The sequence below is a fragment of the Topomyia yanbarensis genome, chromosome 3 (genome assembly GCF_030247195.1).
Source record: "Topomyia yanbarensis strain Yona2022 chromosome 3, ASM3024719v1, whole genome shotgun sequence".
Lineage (NCBI taxonomy): Eukaryota > Metazoa > Arthropoda > Insecta > Diptera > Culicidae > Topomyia > Topomyia yanbarensis.
In genome coordinates, this window is record NC_080672.1 from 360,953,627 (window position 1) to 360,974,121 (window position 20,495).

Sequence of the window (20,495 nt, forward strand, 5' to 3'; positions counted from 1 at the left end):
AATTCACCACCCTCACGTCTCCTGCCACGGTAGATTGCGATGAAAGGAAAATTTAGATGAAGAAAAAGGAACTATTCAAAATTACTCCATAATATCTGCTGCGACAAGTCCCTATTAGTTTAAAGAAACATGTATCACCCAATTCTGTCATTTCTTAGGTCGTACACCGACCCTCCTGAACGCAATTAAATTGAAACTAAAAAGAACAAACTCAAATGGAATAAAACGCAACTCATACAATAACCGATAAATAGCATTAAATGCTTTATTATATCCTAGAAGCAAAAACTAAACTCAAAACTCACAATCGTTTTTGACAACCGAGATGCGAAATTCAACGACGTAGTTCGTTGAAAGAATAATAAAACTTAACATATCACCTAATGCAAATTGCACGATTGAACTTTACGAACCGAACCAACCAAAGCTTCGCTCGTTTCTTAAGCTATCAACAATATTGTTAACAAGAATACCAATGAATAAATAATAATCGTTCTAATAATTGCCGCTTTAACGTTACAGTCCGAGAAAGATTCGGAAAAGTCGTTGAACATTTAGAGAAAAAAAAGAAAAGAAATTGCTTCGCGCTTTCTACTATTATAAAAATGGAAGAAATTAGATTTCATCTGTTCGGTGCGCACCAAGAATATCAGGAATGGTGGCCCTATCTATGTAGTTTCAGCCTTTCACTAGAGCTGAAAAGATCCTGCGAATGGAGGAAAACGTTGCCCGTCAATAGTAGTTTACCGTGATTCTGATTGAGAGTTGTGTTGTAGTAGTACCTTATTGTAAGATAGCATCGAATGGAAATCGAAGGAAGTTGGCATTCGTTTAGGCCAGAGTAACTGTGTGAAGAAACTGTTAGGTTGTGTGTTTGTTAAGTAGTGTTGGTTGTTTAAAGCTTTACCCTTTTTTGACATTCTATGTTTAAAGTGCATCAGTGACAGAACTCTATCTTGAAAACAAACTTTGAAAGTTGGAAACGTTTTTTTTTTTTTTGTGTCCCTTACGTTGGAAGTTAATCCCATAGTCCTAGGGGCGTAGTTCTAATTTTTAGTTTGATATCTATTTCGCAGCTTTGCTAGGCTAGATGCGTTACTATTTCCTTCTATACAGGAGATTGCTTTTAAAAAGTAGAGGTGTAGAAGCTCAACGTTATTCGTGTTTGTAAATATGTAGTAGTAGAGGGGTTTGAAGTCAACTTTATCTGATTTGTTTTGTTTTATCGCAGTACCCTTCATCATTTTACTGCATCATGTTTCACGAATTGCTTAGATTGCTATTCTAGATTATCTCTAGCGTTTGATTTTTGTCTTGTTGATAGCAAATAGTATATCGAAAAATTACAAGTATGCTTATGTTTCTTGCATTTTACATGCTCTGATTAATATGATCATAGTTTATAGAGATTAATGCGAATGCAAAAATTGTTGGATTAACTAAGTTTGACCTTAACTCGTCCTCTATATGATTTTTTTTTTCTTATTTTGAATTGATTTGTTGAATAAATATGGATTTTAAATGGGTTTTCGTAATAGAATATTTTTGAAATATATTATCGACCTATCATTTTCATCTATCAATGTTCTAAAAGTTGTGAATATGCTTCATCTGTATGCGTGTAGAGTAAAATGGATGTAACAAATGTTCAGCTCCGTAGAAATATTGATGAACTTTTGCGTATGCGTTTTGACCCATAGTTGTTATTCACTTACAAGTCTTTAAAGTCATAAGATGGACGCACGTCTTCTAGTAAATAAAGTAGTGTGACTAATGTGTTTGCATGTGGATCTGGGAATCTTAGCTTATGAATCAACAAACCAAGCCATTTTCATCAATATTCCCTTCGAATATTTCGTAGTAAAAGATGAGATAAATAGTTAAGTATATAATCTGCCTATTTACAATATGTTTCATCAATCTTATATATAGATATATTTCATACAGTTTCAGAAGAAATAACAGAACTAACAGTCAAATAGAAAATAAAAAAGCTTTTTCCGTTCCAAAGAGTCCTGTTCCTAGGTCTGATTGCCGACTGTACATATTTACAATTGCATCCTACGCGCTACCGGTTGTGATGCCTTCGACAACTACTTCAAGTGAAAAGTTAACCCAGGCTTGCGTCGAACCTAGCACTATCCACAGAAGCTTCCCTGACCAAAGAGTTCGAAACAAGCCCGAGAGAGGAAAAAAACGTTGAAACGTAATGTATTCACTTGTTACTAGCCAAACTGAAAGCAACCCTGCTTCGTCGAGGTCTACACGACTAAGCAACCGACCGTAGCAGGTCCGCCTTTGAAAAGACGCGTATAATTTTTAATGACCTTGTCACATCGCTTGGTTCTCTCTGTTTTTTTCTTCTTCCGACCATCATCGGCCTGTCGGCTGTCGAATGCTAGATGCAGCTATCGTTCATTACTAGCTCGGCTGTTGGTTTCGTCTGAGTAAGTATCGCATTTTTTGTCGTTTCTCTTCTCATCTAAAGTGTTTGCTTAATGCCCCATAAAAAAACGTATCTCTTTGTCTATAAATATTTTCATCCTTTTTTCAACTACTTTTAAAAATATTATTTTTGTTGCGTTAATAAATTTATCTTATCTCTTTGTCTCTCTTTGTGTTTTCTTGTAACTACTAATCTATCTATTGTTTCATTTTATTCATAACTCTCAGAAGTACAATCGATTTACTTAAAAGGAAAAATTCAATAATCACAATTTGCTTATATTTCACTTTTTTATCTTTATTCTGTCGCCACTTATGCTAAAAATTCAGGTATCTGATTAGTAGTCAACATTTCCATCGTAACAACTGTCCCGTATTTTTTTTTCCTCTACTTTCCTAATTTATGTAACATTCCACATTCAAACTCTGCGTCGATGCCTTCTAAACCGCAAGCTAAGCTTACAACGTATAAGAAAAAAAAGTTCCGCGCTGCAACTTCAGGAAACAATCGCGTGCAACATTGTGTGCAAGATCGCACCACGGAACGCGAGCAGAGAAATATTTCAAACAAATCGAACTATGGGCAGAAACGAATAATTCTTCCCAAAATTAACGGCTAATGTTTTGTTGTTTTATAAAAATAATTTTAGTTTAGTGCATCTTGTGTTGATATCAACTGTACTGACGCAAAAATAATGAAGCTAATAATCATAACAATGTTCGTTCTAGCGAACTTTCAACAAAAATCCAGATACTCATTTGCCAAAACCAAAACAAATCACAATGTAAATTCTAGTGTTTTGATAGTCTCACTCTCATTGCTATGTTCTTAGCACATAGGGATATCTGCTCTCAGTATGCCTTATTATTTTACAATATTACTGACTGGAGGGCTCGGTATGTGTTTTAGATAGCACTGCTCTCTGCCGGCTCTGTCGCACTGCCCTGCTGCTGATTATCTATAGACTGCAACTTGTCCTCTAGTTCACCTTGGATCGATGGTAGGCCGTTGTACCCCGGGTACTGCTGCCACGTGATACTGCAAGTTTTGGAGGTACTCCGCCCTGCGTTGGTGGACCTGCCTCTCTTTTTCGGCTCGTTCTCTCTGTAGCCTGTGTGGCGGTGGTGGGAAAGAAAATGGTTTTAGTTTTGGAAATTTTGAATCGTTCTTTGCTAGTGGAAAATTGACGAAAAAGCAGAAATAACGAGTAGGAAATCTTACCACGGTAGTCATTTGTTCATCCCAAGTACTTCAAATACGTAACGTTAATGATAGCATTGAATGGTTAGGTAAGAAAACGTTAGTGAAACATGATTGTCGCGATTACTTTATAGGAATTGGTAGACACTATTCAGTTCGAAAACAATTTGCAAGCAAGTTTGTAAGTATTCTGTTTGAGAGTTGAGTTGAGAGATAAGCCGTTTTTGTTTTTGCAATGGATATTTCATCTGGATCTATAAAGAAACATTAGCGGAAACCCTGATGGAAGCATCTCTTTATGTACGTATTTTCCAACAGAGAAGAAGGTTAATATTATTATGACGTTGAAAGTACAACGGCTGCATTGTAAATCGTTATTAACCCTCAAAACGGCAAGCTAAAATTGGTACTTCAAGAAGCATTGCCCCATAAGACCCAAGAAATCGAAAGCCTCTTTCTTGTCGTTTTATCAGTAAGAGAATCGAAAGCCCGAAAACGCTCGATGATTTGTATTTCAAATTACCAGTTCATCGAAACTAGATGACTGTTTCTAGGCGAGCCTCTGAAACCCCTTGCCTTTTTGAGGGTTAGTTTATTTTCACACGGTTGGATACGACTATTCAAAGGTCGGGTTCGATTACTGTGTAACTGGTGAAAAATTTTCGATGAATATAACAGCATAATTAAACAGCATAGCATGATAAAGGATACTTTTAAGATGTAAATTGCTAAACAATGCTTGAAAAAATCATAAGTGTACAATACTGGTGATTCTGTGATTTTCGTCAATCTATTAGTATCACGAAATGTGATACTTTTGCGTGAGAAACTCGATGACTCAAACAAAATTAAACCTGCTGCTATCCAATTTTATGTTTTGCTTAACAAGCTATTTTAAATCGCTCTTGTAATGAGAAAACCGAAAAACATCACGAAAATTGCGAATTTTTCATTAATTATCCAAAAATATCCGAACATTTTCATTTGACGGTTCAAGAGTTTTTGGCTAATAGCTATTTATTTACAGTAAATACACAACAAAAACTGACAGCTACAAACCAGTTAGCAACTGACCAAAATTTTAAAAGTAATATCAATTTTTAAGTATATTAATCTGTCATACAGAAAATATTCTTTATTCTCGATTACTTCAAATTTTTCTACTATCCAAGTCGAATTTATTCAACATAGTGATTTCAAAGCGCAAACAATATATTTGAATGATAGGTGGGAATTTTGCGAAGAGGTTTTCGTAGTAGTAACATCATACAATCGTGTTTTTAACATTATTCAACGAATTTCACGTAACCTGCCAAAAGGCAGCGGGTTAAATTGATGTTCGTAGGATCCGTGGCAATCAACGCTAGCTTCCAGTCAAATTTGAAGAATGTAGAATGCGAGAACTTTTCCGAAATAGTTCTATCACTAGTTCGCACCAGTATGTGAGGGAGTTTTCTCAAAAATTCAACTCAGAGCCAAAGGCTTCACTGCCGTAAAATATGTATAATAGTTTGCTATTGGTATATTTGAATTCCCCTTGCTAATTTATCTAGCCCGAAACTACACTACAGAGTGTAAAATGAGATGAAAATGGTAACTTATGCTCAAATTAGTACTGGAAAATGAGTTCGAAGACCGATTCTAAAATATTTCGCCACAGCAGAGATGACTCAAAAGTCATTTTTTAAAAAAAGCGTAGTAGTTTTTGCATCCAAAATTTAAAAAAATTGTACAAAACAAAACCAACTGAGAAAAAGTCACAGAGGATGAATACTTCTGCACAAAAAATATATACTGAAAAAACATATACAGTCGTGATTCGCTGGTTGGACCACACCTTCTGTCCAACTAATGAATTTGTGTGGCTAGTTGAACCGGAAATGGATCTGCTTACATCTCTAATTAATGTCAGTTTAATTGTCAAAGTGAATTTGACACGAGATTCTGAGATTCAGATGCTTTTTAGTTGGACAATGGTCAAACTAAGGAGCGGTCTAGTTAAAAAGTTAAAAAGTGTACTGCAAACGCATTTTTCACATAAACTAAAATTTATGCTAAAAATTAATTTTCAAATAATTGTTTTTACTTTTTATATTTTGTTACAAAAATTTAAAAAGAAAAGAACATGAAATGTGATTGCATCTTGGCGAATTCATCAGTAAAATTCCTATCCGAACAATAACTTTATACATATATCTTTTGTTTTGACATGAGTCATGATTTTCCTTCTTTCAAGGTTTTTATGAACGTGTCCAAAGGGAAATAGATAGAGAAAAAATGACCTGAACGGTGAGAATGAAGATACGGTGAAAATTTCCCTTTTTATTGGACACACTGAGAAAAAAATATGTTCAAAAGCAGGAATCGAACTTGCGATCTCCCAGTCCAAGTTCAAAATGTTCTAAACACGTTCAACCAATACAATCCACACATACAGTTTACCGAAGAAATTTAAGAAAATGGCAAACTGCAATTTCTATATATTCTAGTAGTCAGAATGAACGATAACACTATGAAGACAGACTGTCATGCTTAACCAATTGCATCAGGCAGACTGCTCAATTATTATTCATCTCACACACTTTATCAAAAACTGGCAATTCCAAATCAACTTTTAAATAGGGCTAATAAAATTTGTAAACAAACTTTTGTTTTGCTGACAAACAACAACGTTCAGGCTAGAGCCTTCTTGTCTCTTGCTGTATGCAGAAGCCGTCTCCACTTCACTCGGTCCATTGCTGCTTGTCGCCAGCCTCGCAGTCTTCGAAGGGTCCGCAGGTCGTCCTCTATCTGGTCGATGCACCGCACTCGCTGTACGCCCCGTCTTCTTGTTCCTGTAGGGTTACCCTCAAGAACCATCTTCACCGGGTCGTCGTCCGACATTCTTACAACGTGTCCAGCCCATCACAAACGTCCTATGTTTACGGTATGCGCGATGGATGATTCTTCCAGCTATTGATGCAACTCATGGTTCATTCGCCTGCGCCACGTTCCGTCTTCCATTTACACGCCACCAAAGATGGTACTCAACACCTTTCGTTCGAAAACTCCAAGGGCGCGTTGGTCCTCCACGAGCATAGTCCAGATCTCCGGCCGAAGAGGACCACCGATCTAATCAACGTCTTGTAGGTAATCAACTTCATGTGGCGGCGAATTTTGTTCGACCGGAGCGTCCTCCGTAGTCCAAAGTAGGCACGATTTCCCGCCAAGATCCGTCTCTGAATTTCTCTGCTGGTATCATTGTCGGCGGTTACTAGTGAGCCCAAATACACGAATTCGTCGACCATATCGATTTCGTCACCGTCAATCCGAACTCGGGATGGGAGGTTCACATTGTAGTCTCTAGAACCACTTGCTCTCATGTATTTTGTCTTCGAAATCTTGATGGTGGAGATCAGTGGCCAGCAGCTTATCGTCTTCTGCGCGTGCTCCAAGATCCGTTGCCATACCGCCTTCGTCCTCTGCTGCTTCACCGTTGAGGTGCTCGTCATAGTAGTGCTTCCACCTCTCAATCACCTCACACTCGTTCGGAGAAGGTTGCCGTCTAAGTCCCTGCACATATCGGCTTGCGGAACGTAGCCTTTGCGCGAACTGTTCAGCTTCTCGTAGAACTTCCGTGTGTCGTTTACGCCGTTTTGTTTTGCTTATTTCTCTTAATTTATCATAATTTCAACACAGAAAACTTTTGAAATTGATTCTACCAAGGGTAAAGATGTTGATTCTTGTGTATCTTTCATGAAATTAAACTCGGCAGCGGAATAATGAGCGAAATAAGTTTGTTTACAAAAATCTCGCCCTTTTGAAGAACTAATATTGAATTTTAACTGATTTCATAACCCGTCGTTTTCGATTTTTTTCTTCTAAAAATCCGTTTTTGATTTATTTATAGTCGTACATTTTGCGAAATTGAATACAAAACAAATGCACATATTTCTCATCAGAAAGTGCAAAAATATTGCGATTTTGTTCAGTAGACCGAAAGTTATACGCATTTAAAAACTGAGAAAATTTCTCAGCAGAAATACTTGAAACGGGACTCCAGTATAGAAACATTAGAAGTATTCTACTTCAAAATGCACCAAACCCTACAATTACTCATTTTGTAAATAACCAAACTATTTCAAGTTTTTTTTGCTGTTTACTGTCTATAATGTTGTCAATGACATGGAGTTTCATCAACAAACATTTGGTTAATAGAATTTAACGTGTATCTGATAAACTGCACAGCTGTCAAAATAAAGCCGTACAAAAAATGCACCAATGCATTTATTGCTTTATTTCAGCTCCCTATTTCTCTCACAACTATTTTTCTTCTGTTAATCCTCTAAACAACCAGTTATGAGGAAATCGTTAAATGAATTTCGTATTTTGCCATTCTTCGGGCTAAATGTTCTGAAAAAATAAATCGCGTAGTCACTAAGCAGTTTGGCATCTGTCATACTACGGTAGGAAGGATTTATGGTAGATTTTTGCAGTTTAACTCGACGGAAAGAAAATTAAGAAGTGACCAGCAACGAATATTGATGGAAAACGAGGATCAAGCAATGTATCGATTCGGTAAGGCTGATCCTAAGGATGTCGCCCAATACGCTGCACGAGGCATGCAGCTTAATCTGAGTTCAAGAACTATACGGCGTCAACTCGGTTTTGCTAAACGATACTAGCATTGGATGAATTCTTGCTAGCAGAAAGTTCTTTGGTCTGATGAAAATAAATTTAATTTATTTTCGTTAGGTGGTCCCCAATAAACATCGTATGATTTGAGAGCCTAACGACGTGTTCAGGGCATTATCCAAACAATATGTGGAATAGTTGCACTATATGGGTTACAGTTTATGCGAAGACTACATGGGCATCGATAAAAGCCCAGATACCAGATTCAAACGGTCAAACATTACGGGCTCGGGGTAAATCCATAAAATATTATTAGCTGTTGAACCAATATGTCCAATTCAAGTCATCTTGACTACTCTGGTTTATAAAGATTGCTAGAGATCACATTGCTTCAATATGCCGGCAAAAACAAGGCAAATGGGTGGATTTTTCAGCAATATAACTACCCCAAAATACCCGAAGGCTGGTCAAGTCAAGGATTTCCAACCAAAAATTGTATGTTTTAGAATGACCATCACAATCACCGGATCTTAACCCGATCGAGTACTTACAGGAGGAGCTCGAGTGCTTAAAGGGGGGAGGGGCGTCTGGTGTAGCACTCAACAAAAATCGACATATTTTTAATCCGCTTAATTTTTAGTATTGAACCTCTAGAATAGTCTCCCGCGATCTCGGTGGCCACGCTGAACTTCTTTTGATTTAAACAGCCATGCATTCCTCGCGCATATTTGCTATAACACACACAGATTTCAATGTATGGGCAACAATTTTCGAAAAACTGAGAGCAATAAAAATAGAGTAAAAAATACTCTCTAAACTACTTCTACTCAAAGCTTCAAGAGAAAATACCTATTTATGGGTCATTTTCTGCAGCGTTTTTTCCGTGATGCAATTTGATGTGGGACTCTCTTTAATAAACGTTTTTCTCGAAATCGCATTCTTCAAATTGGCGAACACAATAACTCAAAACTAATTAACGAATTGACTGGATTTTTTATGAGAATACACAATATATGTAGCCTATCACTGAACCACAGAAAACTGAACAAAAAAAAATCTTACTCTCATTTTGAAGAAAAATGAGTGAATTTTACAGTAAAATATGACATTTTTCGGTTTTCATGTAGCCATTTTCCGAAACTCGAACGTTTTTCTATTTTTGCACTCGACTAACTACAAGTCTAAGCTTTACAAAACTTATTGATTTTACCGTATCAGACAATTTTATCGAGAGTCATCGCATTCACCGCGACGCTCCTCGACTATGTGTGTATAAATAAACCTTAACATTACAAAAAAGATCCATTGTTACCTTCCTTCAAAATCGTAAACCTAAATAAACTTCGGTTTGAGCATTTTATACCAGACGCCTCCCTTAAGATTCCGGATGATCTCTTCCATAAGATCTTGCAATAATAGGCATAAATACCAATTGATCGTCTAACCACTGTTTAATTCTATGATATCCCGTTGCACAAAAGTAATGGTAAATGGCTACGCAACTAAATACTAAGATTAAACGTCAGGATTCATGAATAAAAATAAAAAGAGCTCCCATTTATTAATTCAATTTTGTAGTTTGGTGCATTGCAGAATCATTGCACATCTTAATATCAATCATGATAACCGTCATAAATTTCCGTGACACTGTTATTAAATTATATTTTAAATACAGAGTTAAATTGATATAAAAGCAAAATATAGGCTATGTTACTGTCCCCTGCTGTAGGTTTGCTTGCCCTGTTCAAAAAACTTGTAGATTAACATGGTGAAAAATAACGTTTCGCTATATTACTATAATAGGTCATTTTAGATCCGTGTGCATAAATTTCTCTTTGATTTGGTTTTGATTTTTTTACGTTTCTTATAAAAGAAAATAGATCAAACATTGAAGATGTTTTCTGATGCCTAGAGGGCTGCGTTTTGTGTACCAATAGACTCAGCTAAACAAGTTTGATCAAGGTAGGAATATCTAAGACACCACTGTCTGCTGGCTCGAAGTTGTGTCGGCTTCTTACTGTTGTCGCATACCGACTACACTTTCTCCCGGAGTCGCTGTTATTCAGCCTTCCAGGGTAACTGTTTGATTTTTCTCATTTCTACTGTTTCTTGATTCTTGTCTAACCTGCGCGGTATAACTGACCTGGTCAGATCTGCTGCAAATATCGCCTGCTTTCGTAATGAATTTACTGCCATTCTACGTTTTTCATCAAACAATTCTTTTTCAGGCATATTTTAAGAAAACACATCAAAATCATATAGTTTGTTCGAAGACTTCGTAAATAAAATTCCAAGTCTGTATGTCCCATTGCTGAAAATCTAAGCATAATTGTCTCACTAACAATAAATCCAAAAATAATATATCTAATAAAATATAATTGCGCAGCGCCCAATAAAGAAATACATTATGCCAAATTCTGAGAACTAGAAAAAACTGGTGGAGAGAGATAGTTTCAGTAAAAAGAGAGGGGTGCGATTTCAATAATTGCGGTAGTGAGATCAATCCTGTAAGGCTTCTCATCACTGCCATCGCTTCCAAATACGTATGACGAACGCATCCACTTCCGATTTTGATGTAGCCAGAAATCTCCTGAAAGCTCTTCACGCGAGCTAAATCAAATAATAAACATCATCTGCAAAAATCTTGATAGAACTGATATGTGTAGTATTTTCGGTTTCTATTTCATTTTCGGCATTACAGTCTCACTTAACATGTTTCGTAAAAACCCACGTTAATTCAATTTTTCTAATGAAAAACTGAAGACGTTGGCTCTGAACGTAATTTCAGAAAATAATGCTTTATTTATTGCACAATTTCTCTGCAGATTGCTATTATAATTTACATCACGTTTTTCGCAGTTGTCAGTTTTGGAACATGAGACAATTGAGAGTAGAACGGCAGTTTACCTGTCAGCCACTCCAACGGAGCGATCATCGGCAGTAAAATTTCTCCAGACAACGATATCCCAATTTTCTCCAACTTCATTGTTGAGACAAGAACCGATCTGGAGATTCGTATCAAGTTGACATACATTCGCTTACAGGGTTTCTATAACGACTTGTTTCAAATGTGATCGAGTTCAAACGAAATTTTATCAGTCAAAACGGCTCTCAGTAAAAATGTTTTTGTAATCCGGAAGTTAAAAAATTTCCAATAGTAATTGAAGACGCTCCTTGGGGGACATAATGGTAGGGTAAGGTGGGGCAAATCCGACCGTTGGGTAAACCCGACCCCCCTCTGTTATCGAAAATCGGAAGAACTACGCGAACTAATGTTGTCGTGTAGAGCATCGAAAATAATCATAATGGTGGCATGACAGAATTTTATTAGTCTTCATTGAAATGCTCAAACGACAATAAGTGTGTTTTTACCACTTTTGATTTGATATTTGTGCATCATTGACTACAAGATATTTCTGATTGTTAATGTGATTGCATAAGTGGATTTAAATTCTTTAATTAAAGACCTACAAAGAACATAGATGAATTTAGTCAAACTTTTTTCATAATTTTTTTAAATGCATCGTAATGAAAAACGACAAAATGGGGCAAATCCGACCTCTAAATAGTGTTGTTAATCCGACTGCTTTTTTGCTAAGAAAATATTTATTTATCAAGATGAAATATATTTTTATTATTTTTTAGCACAATGGCAATGTATTTTTATGCGCAATGGTTCATAATTACAAACGAAAGACACAAAAACGTGATGAATATAGTATTCGTCGCGCAATTTCTCCATTGCAAATGAGAATATGTTTACGTGCTGTTGCTCGTGATTTTGACATTCCAAGATTGACATTGAACTCCATTTTCGTCATGTTACAATTCAATAACATAACATTCATTGATTTATCATTGAAAACCCATAAAATTTGGGTAATATCTGTACTAAATCAACCAAAAACATAGGCGGTCGGGTTTACCTTACCATTTTTTAAAGCATCAAAAATTAACTGTTTCGTAAAACTCTTGTATCTCAAAATTCATCCAAGATCCGAGTAAAATGCTATATATAGAAAGTTTCCCAAAAGTCTAACCTTTAATTTGGTATATAGAACGACTTGATCCGATGTAAAATGAGCATTTTACAGCCAAAACCATTTACTAGGACGGATTTACCCCCACCTTACCCTATTCTTATATTATAAGACCGTTTTATGAAAATAGTAAGTAATGGATATGGATTTTTTTGCTCCGCCTAATACGACAAACTTATGAATTTTATTCACAATCCTTAATAAATAGTTTTCCCCATAAAAAATTATTTAAAATATTTAAATTTGTATTTTTAAAGTTCCACAGAATGTGAAAAAAATGAAACCTACGCTTATCAAATTCGCTATATTGAATATATTGACTTCACTTCTATTGACTTTTTGCAATTTGTGGTAGCATATAAAGATTATCTGTCACACATAAATATCATTTGAAAATTATTGAAATTCATGTGGCGTAAATCATACCTTTTGCACAGTTTTGTGTACATTTTGAATATCATGTGTGTGTACACAAAATATGTTTAAATTTTTAGTAGTATTTGAAAAGGGATACTACGAGCAAAAACATTTTATTTGTTTCGCTTCATGAAATATTATGGTGCTCATAACGCTCTAACTTTCCCATAGAAATCAATACATAGTGTCATACAAGCTTGTATAGAATATTGTACGCGAATTATATGCGAGTTGTATGAGAATTGAAAACATGTGAAACATTTCATATTTTTGTATACAAGCGTTGGAAATCACGCGGCACAAGTTGAATCATGAAGCTGTAACTGTTTGAATTTAGGTATCTGAGTTGCTTTGAGACCAAAACTTACTTATTTTTCGATTGTCTCATAAATTGTTGAATTTTCCTGGCGGCCTGGTTTTGGGTTCGTTGCGAATACGTTCGTCTGAAACAAATAGGTCATTGGTTTATACACACTTTCCCTAAGCTACTAATCGTCGTAAACTCACTTCAGCGGACCGGATGGACTTGGTTCCTTCGAGGAGCCTTGATTGTTCTGCTGTTGCTGCTGGGGCGACTGCTGCTGCTGCTGTCTTTGTTCATTCTTGTACGTTCGGTAGTAGTTCTGTATGCACTGCGACGTGGAAGCCGCCTCTTCGGGGCTTTCTCCGTTTCCGCTACCGGACGGATTGGAGTGAGCAGATAGTGACTTTTTGAACCGCTTGTTCTCGCAGTATGATCGGTAGCCGTTTTGGATGATAACAGCTGCCTGCGTCATTTGGCGATAGTATGCGTACTGTTTGTACCGGCGGTAATAGTTCTGAATGATTACGGCGGCGGAACGTTCCTTGTCCTGCTCCTCCATGCGACTCTTGCGACCCTTGTATGAGCGATAGGCCTTTTGTATGCACTTGGCCGCCTCGTACAGTTCACGCTGCTCACGATCTAATGTGAGAAACGGAAGAATTATGAGTATTTATATAATATTTATTGCGATGGAAATATCTACCATTCAGTTTGAGATTGGAAAAGTCCTTTTCGAACGGGTTAGAATTTGTGGCTTGTAGGAATTCGGTGAAATCTTGCGTCGTTGGCGGTGGACTCGGAGAACATACTGGCGGATCTTGTGGAATTGAGTAGCTTGCAGGGGACTGGAGCGGACCCGAAGAAGCTGGACTTAGACTGGAACAGGGTGTGCCAACGTCGTGGTACCTTGAGAACAATTATTTTAAAAGAGCCATTCAACGGGCGATAATTTATAAGCTACCTGTAATTATGATCGCTGAACTCAAAATTGAACTCCTCGAACTGTGACGAGGGCAACGAATCCAGCAGTGGCTCCATGAAAGAGTCGTTCAGTATGCTCATTCCGGATGTGTCTTCGCTGAGCGTTTCCGGCATTGGGCTACCCAGAGACATGATTTCCTCCGATTCATTCTAGCGAAATAGGCGATAAATAATGTAAACATTTTATTAAATAAAAACAAAGCCCCATTTGCTATACCTTTATTCTTTCTGGCATTGCTGCGATTATCTGTTCTGCTAGCGTCAATACTTTGGCGTCATTGTCCCCTGAAAGTAAAAATATGAAATCGATATCAACAACCAATCATCGAAGTGTTTTGTACTAAAACATGGGGCAACGCGTCACATTGACAATAATTTAGAGGATCGATGTAGGCTGTTCTATAGTCATGTACAGTAATAAGTCCGCCACATGATACAAGAATAGCCTCTTGTTATTATTATTTAGGTCCTACATTCTAGCGAAAGCAGAGCGAAAACATGGAATCAAACATGCCGAATGCATAATACTTACCACACATTTCACCTTTCTTAGTAAAAAAAAAGTGAGAAGTTTATAGTCAAATTATCTACTTTTAACGGTTCTACGACTTTTATCAAAAAACTATTCCCCAGAAACTAAAATACCAAAATTTTTCCCCTGAAAGAACTAAGGCCCAATTCTCACCGTCACCTCACGTCACTTGAGTCACCGTCACCTCACTTACTAGTCGCCTCATGACTCTTGGATGACCTTCGTCACCCAGGTGACTCTCACAATCGCAATTTTTTAAGTCGCCTCACGGAAATTGTGACGTGTCTGCTAGAATCATCTGTCACTTTCCTAAAGCGCATAGCGTTGTCTAAAGTGTCATGCGTAATTTATTATAAAGTAGTAAATTATTAATTGAAGCCATTTTGTAATTCAATATGGCGGCTTTCGGTTACCAGAAAAACTTAAAACCACCATCAATATAGAGATCATTTGAAAGGCAGCGATCAGTAGAAGACGGAAATTGATGATTGGCACCATTTTCAAATCCAAGACGTCGGCTTCTGGTTACCCTAAAACGGCTACCCGTTACAAAAACACTGTTCCCCCTCTGGTGTGTATAAAATCCATCTCCCACCAACCTACTGGCATCGAAGATACATCCTGGGCGAGGCGCATAATGTCTTATGAAACCTGCACCTTACCTCCTGTGCCACCAAAATGCTATGACAACGTTTACCACAACCAAAAGGATGATATTTCATTCATTCAGATATCTATAATTTGCATTGGAAAAATATGTACAGGAACATCGATATATACAGGACTACAGATTGAACAAAAACAATTCCTATTAACTCAAATTTATACGAGAAGAATTCTAAGATAAATAAGAAAAAATAAAATCAACAGATAGATCAATTAAACAAATGAAAATATATAACAAAAACAAAATCCACATCAAATATTACAATAGCCAACACAAAAATACCAATTACAACTAAAACCATAAGAAAACATCTTTGATAACGGAAACTAAAATACCGACCCAAAAAAAAACAAAATAAGATTTCAAAGTGAACTAACCTACGGTTCCTCCCCCCGGGACCATTTCAACACTATCCTGGTGCTGCTGGTGCAACCCGAAGCAACCGCTGCCCGATGCGCCGAAAGCTGTCGTCGAGTGTCGTTCATCCTCCTGAAGCGAATCGGTATTATCCTCACCCATGGGGCTAGTTTCGGCGGCAGAAACTTCACCTGCGTGTGTTCGACCCCGTACACGGATCGGATCGGATCGAATTTGTCGTCGGATATATAGTTTGTGGTTTATTTGAACAATTCGAAAAGAAAGAAATGCAATAAAGCCACTACTCAAGTCAAGTAATTAGATGAGTTATCGGGAAAAAAGTGTGCGGAAGCAAAAATGGCTATTTGTATTTTTTCAATACTTATGTGTCTCGTGTACAACTTCAAACCAAAAAGCAATTTTTGTAATTTAACTACTGCCAAAAATTGTGCGAGAAACTGTCTGCCTTTCAAACTTGTAACCAATAAACTGTTTCGTTTTTTTCTCTGGTTCCAGTATTATGTAAATGATTTGAGAAAAAGAGTTACACATTCAGTAATTTTAGGACAGTACTTACACAGAGCAAAGTCCATCTTGCGCAATGGAGAAAGCAACGAAGTATTGCTGAGGGTGTTGGAAACCTGCGAGGGTGAACCCGTAGTACGGTCGTTCAACGAGAGGGAAATATTGTCCGAATCACTGTTGTTTGCGAAACCCTTGCTGGAGATACTACCAGCAGCCGCGGCACTGAACGGAGACGATTGGCCGCCAACAGTTCCGGCGGACAGCGGAAGCGACATGCTGCGATCAGTTCTGTAATACGTAGCGAATATTAAATTGTAACTCTAGTCTATGAACCCTTTTAATCTCTGAATCAAACACAATTTAAGCAAACAGCACCTACCTACTCATCCGTTGCAGATCCCGCATGGGTTTGCCAGTCTTGCTGAGCGACGATCTCGTGTCCATATTGATTCCGCTATCGATGGAAGATCGCTTGGAGAGTCGCGCTCCCGGGGGACTTTGTCCACTGCAAATTTAAACATATTTCATTCCGATTGTACCTGATTGTATAGCGACAATTACCTCGAAAATACGGCTCCAGGTCTCAGAAAGACCCCGTCGTGGCTCCGGTTACTATCGGAATTGGGCGAAAGCGCGTTTGACAGCATCGGATTGGAGTTGTTGTTTTCCAGTGCGTAGTGTAGATTACTGCTAGTCAGCGACGATACGGCCGAAGAGCTTTTCATGTCGCTGTACGGTGACAGGGCAGCCGGCGAAAGTGACGGATTGAACGCGGACGAAAGGGCAAAGTTGTCATTGCTATTGCTATCGCTATTGCTACTGTTAAGCGCATCGTTATAGTTGAACAGATCGTTGATAAAGTTATGCTCCGGACTGGCTTCCGATCCGGCACCGGAACCAGACTGATTATCGTTATCATTAACGGTATTATTGCTATCCTCACGGGTGGATCTACTGCTACTATTTGCGAGTGTAGTGGAAGTGGAAGTATTCGAAGTGGAAGAAGAAGTCAAAGAGCCGGAAGTGGCAACAGATATCGAAGAAGAACAAATGGAAGAACTAGCGGTGGAAGATGTGGTAAAAGACGGTGTGATGGATCCTAGTGTGGGTATTGTTGAACTGGTCGGTGCCTGTGCTTTGCGGTTGTGAATTCGTTGTGCCTCGTGCTTCTCAAGTTCGACCACTAAGCCTAGGAAGCCTTTACTTTTGGCAACCTCAAGTGGGCTTTGCTGGAAGTTGTTCTTCACGTTCAATGCAGTTTGGTTCCATTTGTAAAGTAACATGGCCGTTTCGATATGTCCCCGTGAGCAGGCCCACATCTGTGAAAAATATTCCCGGTTAAATGAGTGGAATTGTTTAGAATGAAAATAACATTTCTTTACTAACCAAAGGAGTCGAGCCATCCTGATCCTGACTGAGCGCATCTATTTCCGCTTCAAGAATCACGTTAGAGTTTTCGGCTTTCCATGTAAGCATTGTTCTAACTAGTTTTGCGTAGCCAAGAGCCGACGCCAGATGCAAGAGGGTCATACCTCGATGTTTTCCGAGCCAAGATCCTGGGGTAACTGATCGCCAAATTTTGGCCGTCAACATTTCACAGTAGTTGACCAATCTGTCTTCGAAATTGGTTTGCTTGAAAAGGATCGAATCTTCGGGCTGTGAAAAAAGTTCTTTAGGTCTTGAAATAATTAGAATAGTAATGTATATTCTTACCAGTTCTCCTGGTTCTATCTTAATCTGTAACTTCTCGTCAATGGATTCCAGCCGGTTTAGTAAGTTGAACTTATACAACATATCGTTTCCGTTGGCTTCGCACTTGGTTTCAAGCTTGGGAGGCGATTTGTACTCAAAGTTAACCGCATTCGATATCACAAAGCCATCGCAGGCAACCTGCAATGTCACGATTCCCACTTCGTGGGCTGTGGAGAAAATAATATGTTGGTAATCATCGGTATCTCATAAATTCATATCAATCTTATCTCTATCTCATCTCGATCTCACCTAAATCTCATCTTAATTTGATGTCAATCTCATCTCAATCTTATTTCAATCTCATTTCAATCTCATTTTAATCTTAACTCGATCTCATCTCAATCTCATCTCAATCTCATCTCAATCTCATCTCAATCTCATCTCAATCTCATCTCAATCTCATCTCAATCTCGTCTCAATCTCATCTCAATCTCATCTCAATCTCATCTCAATCTCATCTCAATCTCATCTCAATCTCATCTCAATCTCATCTCAATCTCATCTCAATCTCATCTCAATCTCATCTCAATCTCATCTCAATCTCATCTCAATCTCATCTCAATCTCATCTCAATCTCATCTCAATCTCATCTCAATCTCATCTCAATCTCATCTCAATCTCATCTCAATCTCGTCTCAATCTCATCTCAATCTTATCTCAATCTCATCTCAATCTCATCTCAATCTCATCTCAATCTCATCTCAATCTCATCTCAATCTCATCTCAATCTCATCTCAATCTCATCTCAATCTCATCTCAATCTCATCTCAATCTCATCTCAATCTCATCTCAATCTCATCTCAATCTCATCTCAATCTCATCTCAATCTCATCTCAATCTCATCTCAATCTCATCTCAATCTCATCTCAATCTCATCTCAATCTCATCTCAATCTCATCTCAATCTCATCTCAATCTCATCTCAATCTCATCTCAATCTCATCTCAATCTCATCTCAATCTCATCTCAATCTCATCTCAATCTCATCTCAATCTCATCTCAATCTCATCTCAATCTCATCTCAATCTCATCTCAATCTCATCTCAATCTCATCTCAATCTCATCTCAATCTCATCTCAATCTCATCTCAATCTCATCTCAATCTCATCTCAATCTCATCTCAATCTCATCTCAATCTCATCTCAATCTCATCTCAATCTCATCTCAATCTCATCTCAATCTCATCTCAATCTCATCTCAATCTCGTCTCAATCTCATCTCAATCTTATCTCAATCTCATCTCAATCTCATCTCAATCTCATCTCAATCTCATCTCAATCTCATCTCAATCTCATCTCAATCTCATCTCAATCTCATCTCAATCTCATCTCAATCTCATCTCAATCTCATCTCAATCTCATCTCAATCTCATCTCAATCTCATCTCAATCTCATCTCAATCTCATCTCAATCTCATCTCAATCTCATCTCAATCTCATCTCAATCTCATCTCAATCTCATCTCAATCTCATCTCAATCTCATCTCAATCTCATCTCAATCTCATCTCAATCTCATCTCAATCTCATCTCAATCTCATCTCAATCTTATCTCAATCTCATCTCAATCTCATCTCAATCTCATCTCAATCTCATCTCAATCTCATCTCAATCTCATCTCAATCTCATCTCAATCTCATCTCAATCTCATCTCAATCTCATCTCAATCTCATCTCAATCTCATCTCAATCTCATCTCAATCTCATCTCAATCTCATCTCAATCTCATCTCAATCTCATCTCAATCTCATCTCAATCTCATCTCAATCTCATCTCAATCTCATCTCAATCTCATCTCAATCTCATCTCAATCTCATCTCAATCTCATCTCAATCTCATCTCAATCTCATCTCAATCTCATCTCAATCTCATCTCAATCTCATCTCAAGCTCATCTCAATCTCATCTCAATCTCATCTCAATCTCATCTCAATCTCATCTCAATCTCATCTCAATCTCATCTCAATCTCATCTCAATCTCATCTCAATCTCATCTCAATCTCATCTCAATCTCATCTCAATCTCATCTCAATCTCATCTCAATCTCATCTCAATCTCATCTCAATCTCATCTCAATCTCATCTCAATCTCATCTCAATCTCATCTCAATCTCATCTCAATCTCATCTCAATCTCATCTCAATCTCGTCTCAATCTCATCTCAATCTTATCTCAATCTCATCTCAATCTCATCTCAATCTCATCTCAATCTCATCTCAATCTCATCTCAATCTCATCTCAATCTCATCTCAATCTCATCTCAATCTCATCTCAATCTCATCTCAATCTCATCTCAATCTCATCTCAATCTCATCTCAATCTCATCTCAATCTCATCTCAATCTCATCTCAATCTCATCTCAATCTCATCTCAATCTCATCTCAATCTCATCTCAATCTCATCTCAATCTCATCTCAATCTCATCTCAATCTCATCTCAATCTCATCTCAATCTCATCTCAATCCCATCTCAATCTCATCTCAATCCCATCTCAATCTCATCTCAATCTCATCTCAATATCATCTCAATCTCATCTCAATCTCATCTCAATCTCATCTCAATCTCATCTCAATCTCATTTCAATCTCATCTCAACCTCATCACAACCTCAATCTCATCTCAATCTGATCTTCTCTTAATTTTATCTTAAACTCAATCTCATCATAATC

General features: G+C 37.6%; 1 protein-coding gene across 13 annotated transcripts in view; it reads right to left on the minus strand.

Annotated features, from left to right (window-relative positions):
• Window positions 1–235: 235 nt before the first annotated feature.
• The window catches only part of LOC131691455 (calmodulin-binding transcription activator 1), a 595,917-nt gene continuing 575,657 nt past the window's right edge, over window positions 236–20,495 (minus strand). For 9 of the 13 annotated variants that reach the window (XM_058977863.1, XM_058977862.1, XM_058977860.1 and 6 more), the window contains 13 exons: window positions 17,797–18,002; window positions 17,470–17,739; window positions 16,645–17,402; window positions 16,463–16,588; window positions 16,136–16,371; window positions 15,579–15,749; window positions 14,220–14,287; window positions 13,983–14,152; window positions 13,725–13,927; window positions 13,225–13,660; window positions 13,086–13,160; window positions 3,668–3,695; window positions 236–3,557 (listed from right to left, as the gene is read on the minus strand). In XM_058977863.1, the coding sequence (XP_058833846.1) occupies window positions 3,426–3,557; window positions 3,668–3,695; window positions 13,086–13,160; window positions 13,225–13,660; window positions 13,725–13,927; window positions 13,983–14,152; window positions 14,220–14,287; window positions 15,579–15,749; window positions 16,136–16,371; window positions 16,463–16,588; window positions 16,645–17,402; window positions 17,470–17,739; window positions 17,797–18,002 (2,879 nt within the window). In that variant the 3' untranslated portion in view covers window positions 236–3,425. The remainder of the gene's footprint in view (window positions 3,558–3,667; window positions 3,696–13,085; window positions 13,161–13,224; window positions 13,661–13,724; window positions 13,928–13,982; window positions 14,153–14,219; window positions 14,288–15,578; window positions 15,750–16,135; window positions 16,372–16,462; window positions 16,589–16,644; window positions 17,403–17,469; window positions 17,740–17,796; window positions 18,003–20,495) is intronic. The other 4 variants (XM_058977869.1, XM_058977865.1, XM_058977867.1 and 1 more) reach the window with 3 other exon arrangements.